We start from the raw sequence: 6502 nt of genomic DNA on the forward strand, positions 1-6502 counted from the left end.
CCTTCGCCCATTCTTTTTACAAGACTGTGACCCCTAAAAGATCCAAATCATTTTGGATGGCATCTTCAATAACCCAGTGGAATGGTATCTTAACAACCACCTTGGCATGGCATATTCCACGAACAAGCCACAATAGGAAGGATTAAATTTATAGAAAAGAGCATGTTTATATTATATAGCCTTTTGCAGGGTTAACCTTCTTGAAAATTGAGAAATTGTATTTAAAATCCATGAAATTGGTTCAAATGTTGAATAGGATCCGAATTTCACGAATTGTACTTAGCATTCATATGATTGGTCCTATTGCTGGAGAAGAGATCGGATGTTTCACGTATTGTATTTATTTACAATTCTTGAAATTCCTTCCAAATGCTGAAAATGGGATCTTTCACAACTTAATTTGAACTAATACAAAAGATCCACTGAGATATTGGCATCGCATGGAACGACTTCCACAAAATTTTGCTTGGTTTTCTTTGTATTCCTCAGCGTTTGTCGTTTCGCACATCATTCAAAATGCAATATTAAACATTTTCATTTCTTTTTGCCATTTAATGACCTTTAAACGGTTTTTGTTCACTTTTTTGCAAATTGCGGAAATTCTTCGGGCGTAAATAAACAATTTTTACGTACATATGTATGTATCTGTCAAAACAAAACAAAAACAGCTGTTACAGATGTTGCCACATATCAAACATTTAATATTTTTATCAATTACCAAGTATTTTTAAAGTGGATTGTTGATAAAAATTATTTTTCGTTTTAGAAATATTAATTTAATATTAAATAAATTAATATTTTATAAAAAAAATTACGAAATTAGTTATTGCAAAATTATTTGTAAATAAAATAACGATATGGCAACGCAAATTATATTTTCAAGGGTTCACAAAATGCGGCACTATTTTCAATTTTCAAACTTGTGAAACCCTCTTCACTTTTTTCGCTCCTCCCTTGTCATTTGTGATAGGTCGAGACGTGAGAAGTGAGCTGCAACTCACTCGTGAGAAGCTCCCTACGTGAGTATTCATGATCGCTATGTAGAAGAATTGTCTTCCAGGGCATTGTTTTCCCAACAAAAACATGCAATTGCGATTTCTTTCCCGCCATTCCAAACAACAATTACTAATAATTTTAAATGTATTTTAAAAATGAAGATATAAAGTACGAAATGCTTGAAAACTAAGATGATGACAAACTACAGATAAACAATAAAAAATAAATAAAAAAGTTAAATATAGAGAATCTCAAAAGTTTTAGAAATCCTCAAAGTCGGGCAATTCACCAATCACTGAGGGTGGTAGATCCATCAACGAAGGTGGTGGTATCATTTGTTCAAAATTTAAATCCTTATCTAGGAAATTGAAGCATTTGGAGGTATCGAAATCAAGAAGGTCCTCACAGCCGGAATCATCTGAAACGAAGTCCTTTAATTCTAAATTTTCATCATGAGTTCCCTCCTCCTCGTCTTCGGTGGCGTCATATGCTCCTTTTATGAGACTATCAATCATGGAATCGTCAAAAATGTTTTCGTACCAAATTTGACGATCACCTAGAATAAAAAATATTTCTAATACATACAGGTTTTGAGAATTTAAATAGCAAAGTACTTACCTTTGTAGGGTTCAGCACAACAGCTGGGAGCAAAATCAAAATAGTTCAACAATTCCAGATCAGCTTCATGGCATTGTTTTGCTGTTTTTGTTTTGTTTATTGGTTTGGCGGCTACTTTGATTGGTTGTTGGTGCTTTTGAATTATTGGCCGTAGTTCAGTGCATTTTTGAGGTTTGTTAAGACGTACTTCGTCAAATTTCAATGATTTTGGCTGTAATTGATTGTGTATGACATTTTTCAACTCGCCAAATGCTTGCTTCTTAATTGTATGCTTGCGAACATTGTCCATAGCATTTTTGGAGGCAAGGAATGTGTCTGGAAAATGTTAGGGAGTTATTGCTTGCTCTAAAATTAATTAATTTACTTACTCTGGTTTTCATTGTTTATTTGGAAGTCTGTTTTATAATTCGCCATTTTGTGCGCCAATACACTAATAAAAATACAGAAACAATTTATTCAAGATCCCGCTTACTTTTTTTCGGCAACAGGGCAGAACAACGAATGAAATGACGAAGAATTTCTTTTGATATTTAATGCCGCTCACTCACTGTAAATAGTTAGCACATACGTGAAAAGTAGAGTTGTGTAGTTGCGAAACGAACTAGTTCCAAGGAAATATTCCGGACAAGGAACTATTGGAACTATATCCAGCTCTTGCGTTTATATAGTTCCTTTAGTTCCTTTCGTTTTTCTCGCTCCTTCAATTTAACGCCTACGTCCATCTTTCGTTGTTGCTGTTTGTTCGCTGCAATTAATTTATTTTTATGTCAATTCATCCACCAAGCAATGAAAACATTTCGGTACCGGAACTATTTGCAACGAAAAAAAAATAAAGAGCGACGAAAGAGAAAGATTCGTTGAACTATTTCGGTCTCGGAACTATTTGGAACGAAAAGAACGATGAAAGAGAAAGATTCGTTGAACTATTTCAGTCTCGGAACTATTTGGAACGAAAAGAACGATGAAAGAGAAAGATTCGTTGAACTATACAGATCTCGGAACTTTTAGAACTATGGAACTACTTTAAAGAACTAGTTCCTTTTGAGAAAAGGAACTAGAAATATCGATCCGCTTCGGGAACTAGATTGCCCAACTGTACCCAGCAAAAAGTTTGCATCCGCGGATGCAGTTAAATCACTAGAACAATTGCCGCTGGAGTACATCTTTTCCTATGAATTCACCTATGTATTTTACAAGGGAGCGCGCAGCTAGGATGCACTCCATTTTGCTTCCACGGCACACAGGATGGACTCCATTTTCGATCCAAATCACAGCCTTTGATGTAGTGTTTTGGATTGAATTTAAATGCAGTCTAAAGATGCTATAAAATGCAAGCCATTGCAAATATCCCAAAATAAATAAAATACATTGCTTATTCGTGTAAAACAAGAATATTAATTTTATTACATTTACACATATTAACTTTATTACAATAGGTCTGTACGATAACTCAAAAGTTTGTACAAATTTGTACAAACTTTTACAAAATGCTGTTCGATAACTAACTTGTTCAATAATGGAGAAATGAGAAGTACTAGCAAGTAGTTGCAAGAACTTGCAAATACTTTTTACTTGTGAAGCTATCGAACAGGCCTATTAACACAAATTATACAAATTTTCCATTTAATTTGATCATAACTGAGTTTACTTCCTCTGCTCTGCATTTGCTGATACCGCAATTGATTTTGAAATCATACTCTGCATTGCACTACTTCCAAACTTTTTTGCTGGGTAGTAAAAAGAAAAGAACAGTAATGCTAACTCACAGTTTTATGCTTTACGTGCTTTTTACATGCCCATCCAGACGCCGCATCAAAAGATGGATGCATCACCATTTTCGTACTTGAAGGGTTGCATTTTTTCCGCAATATTGTAAGAAGCGTACTGTTTGCGGAAACAGGTACGATTTTGCATAAATGTTTTGGTTGTTAAATCCATGAAAAAACCCTTCAAACAATCACAAATATTTTTAATTATTTCTCGATAAATGTAAATAACAAGCTTGTTAACATTTGACGTTTTTGTCACGTTTATGCTTGGTTTACATTTACGAAATCCACTCGATTTCAACTGTCAAATCCATAGGCTAAACGTCAAATGAAATCCAGATGAGATTTCATTTGACGTTTGAGCTATGGAATTGACAGTTGAAATCGAGTGGATTTCGTAAATGTAAACAAAGCATTATACTTTGAACACATATTTAATGTACACAAAATGGAATTAACATACCGGTACATAATCGTATTATAAACATGTATTCCAAATTTTGATGTTTAATTAATTTAATCGCACTTTTAACAACATATTTGCAACACAAGAAATCAAATTTCAAGTATGAAGGTAATAAAAAACTATAATAAACTATAAAAATTATATTTTTAATGCCTCCAAATTGGTTTATTTTGCGTTTTTAAATCCATCAGATAGTAAAAGAACACATATAATAATTGCTCTGTTCCAGAACCTGCAAGAAGCAACTATTTTGTACTACGATAACATTTTTTCCTTTATGTTATAGGAAAAAATAGTAAAAATTAGTAGATTCTTGAAGTTCTGGAACAGACCAAATGACTCTTATTAATAAAATAAAAGAACAAGTTTGGTTTTTATGTTTATACATTATTTTGATGAGAGATATCTCTCATCATGCGCGCAAGAGGTGATTTACTATGTCTAAATGGCTCCACCTATCGAACAAACAGCCTACAAATTTGTTCATTATGTAACCTGCGAGAAATTGAAACAATCACACACTTTTTTGGTCGTTGTCCTATTTTTAATAACTTAAGAATACGATATTTTCAAAAAGCACAGCTAAATGACTTAGAGGATATTTTTCAATTGAACGGTGGTGAAGATATTGCCTGGTTGCGTCTGTACAATTATTTGAGAGAAGTTTTGAATTACAGAACATTCTTAATAAATGAATTTAATTACTATTGAAATATAAAACTCAAACTTCCAGCGGACGATTCATAAGAATCATGCTGTAAACCATCTTATTTTTTCAGAAACTAATTATATTCTTTAGCGTAAGAAATACTGTTGTAACGTTTATGAAAAAATAAAGATACATACATACATACATACATACATAAACGTTCAGAAACATTATTTTAAATTGAATTGACAGTTGGGTTAATCCGGTTAAGTGTAACCGGGGTATTACTTTACCATTACGCACAGTCTACGTTTTGTAACTGCTTGATATATACCAAAGTTCACAGCTGCGAGAGCGTGCACTTTTCATTGATATCTTTTCGAAAAAAAGAAGAAGAGCAACGTTGACATTTTCTTTTTTGCAATCCATACGATTTGCTTAACTCGTGGCGTAGAAATTTGGTGATTTTTGTGTGTAAATTTAATTAAAAACAACAAGGTTGGTTGTTAAATTGTTGTGCAATTTGTTAGAACTTCAGTTAATGTGTTTATTTTTGTGCAAAAAATGTATATTTAGATGCCTGCACCTGACATTAAATCTTCTTGGGCTGATGAGGTTGAGCTAGATTACGGCGGTCTGCCACCACCTACCGAAGTGATAGAGAATGGCTTCAAATACGTCACAGAGTATAAATACAACAAAGATGACAAGAAAACCAAGGTAGTACGCACATATAAAATCACCAAGGAAGTCGTACCCAAAACAGTGGCCAAGAGACGTACATGGGCGAAATTTGGCGAATCAAAGAACGACAAGCCCGGTCCCAACTCTCAAACGACTATGGTGGCTGAAGAGATCTTCATGCAAATTCTCAACACCAAGGAAGAAGAAAAGGCCAATGACAACTTGTTGGATCTTACTAAAAATATTGCCAAGTGTCGTATTTGTAATGGCGAGCATTGGTCCGTCAATTGCCCATACAAGGGTACATCTATGGACACAAATCTAATGGAAAAGAAAGCCTCGGCTGCAGCTGCTGCTGCCACGGAAGCACCCAAACCCGGCAAATATGTACCTCCATTCCTCAAGGACAGTCAAAAGGGTGGTATGGGCGGTATTCGTGGTCGTGATGATACAGCTGCCATTCGTATCTCCAATTTGTCTGAATCCATGACCGAACAAGATTTAGAAGAACTTATCAAACGTATTGGCCAACACACTAAAATGTATTTGGCTCGTGATAAAAACACCGGCCTCTGCAAAGGTTTCGCTTATGTCCATTTCCGCCAACGTAAAGATGCTGCTGCTGCCATTCAAATTCTTAATGGTCATGGTTATGATCATTTGATTCTTAGTGCCGAGTGGTCAAAACCTCAAAATAACTGATATACTATTAAAGATTCCACAACAACTAGTAGCAACACTTACAGTAAACAACAAAATTAAATAGAAAGCAAGTGCGACAGAGAGGAGAGTTTATTGATTTTTTATATATACACAACAAACTTTTGGCTAATATACATATAACGACCAAGAGGGAAGATTAAAAAGAAGACAGTAAAATGTTTGTTAAAAGCAATTTGTTTCTTTCCCTTCTGGTCGCTGTAATAAATTATGAATATACTGATAGCATTTTATTAGCTAGGGTTACAATAAAAACTGGTAACCATCAACAAATAGCAAATGTAGTTTTCCTTTTGTAGGGTCACGAGTTCATCACATCAATGTTCATTGGCTTTTACTTTACAAATGACTGAAAATATGCGAAGTATTATGTTCTTAACGTCGTTGTATTTAACAACTGCGAAGCTACGTGTTTCTAAACGTCAAAAAATACACATTTTCAACACAGGTAAAAAGCAAACCTGTATCATTTTTATTTCTGATACATTTAGTAGCATTTTCGAGGAACAATGTATAAGGATGCAACTGAAATATTTTGACGAAGTTTAAACAACACATTGCAATTGACGATACGGAAGTCAACCATTTTTAGAGACTATT

At 34.1% G+C, this 6502-nt stretch overlaps 2 protein-coding genes across 2 annotated transcripts; one reads left to right on the top strand and one right to left on the bottom strand.

Annotated features, from left to right (window-relative positions):
- Positions 1–1126: 1126 nt before the first annotated feature.
- On the bottom strand, positions 1127–2153 carry LOC141397732 (uncharacterized). Its single transcript, XM_073974383.1, has 3 exons — positions 1983–2153; positions 1615–1929; positions 1127–1552 (listed from the first exon to the last, which is right to left on the bottom strand). Exons 1-3 carry the CDS (start codon positions 2026–2028, stop codon positions 1257–1259), a joined length of 657 nt encoding a protein of 218 aa, XP_073830484.1. The 5' UTR covers positions 2029–2153; the 3' UTR covers positions 1127–1256.
- A 2702-nt stretch (positions 2154–4855) lies between these two features.
- Positions 4856–6175, top strand: eIF3g1 (eukaryotic translation initiation factor 3 subunit g1). Its single transcript, XM_073979420.1, has 2 exons — positions 4856–4996; positions 5075–6175. Exon 2 carries the CDS (start codon positions 5075–5077, stop codon positions 5882–5884), a length of 810 nt encoding a protein of 269 aa, XP_073835521.1. The 5' UTR covers positions 4856–4996; the 3' UTR covers positions 5885–6175.
- Positions 6176–6502: the final 327 nt, after the last annotated feature.

Source organism: Musca autumnalis, unplaced genomic scaffold (assembly GCF_047663935.1).
Source record: "Musca autumnalis isolate F117 unplaced genomic scaffold, ASM4766393v1 scaffold_3, whole genome shotgun sequence".
Lineage (NCBI taxonomy): Eukaryota > Metazoa > Arthropoda > Insecta > Diptera > Muscidae > Musca > Musca autumnalis.

Excerpts from the sequence above, each read along its gene's own strand:
- eIF3g1 (XM_073979420.1), top strand. The coding sequence starts at position 5,075 with ATGCCTGCACCTGACATTAAATCTTCTTGGGCTGATGAGGTTGAGCTA.
- LOC141397732 (XM_073974383.1), bottom strand. The coding sequence starts at position 2,028 with ATGGCGAATTATAAAACAGACTTCCAAATAAACAATGAAAACCAGA. Across the intron at positions 1,930-1,982 it reads AATAAACAATGAAAACCAGA|ACACATTCCTTGCCTCCAAA; the intron begins GTAAGTAAATTA and ends AACATTTTCCAG. Across the intron at positions 1,553-1,614 it reads TTGTGCTGAACCCTACAAAG|GTGATCGTCAAATTTGGTAC; the intron begins GTAAGTACTTTG and ends TTTTTATTCTAG.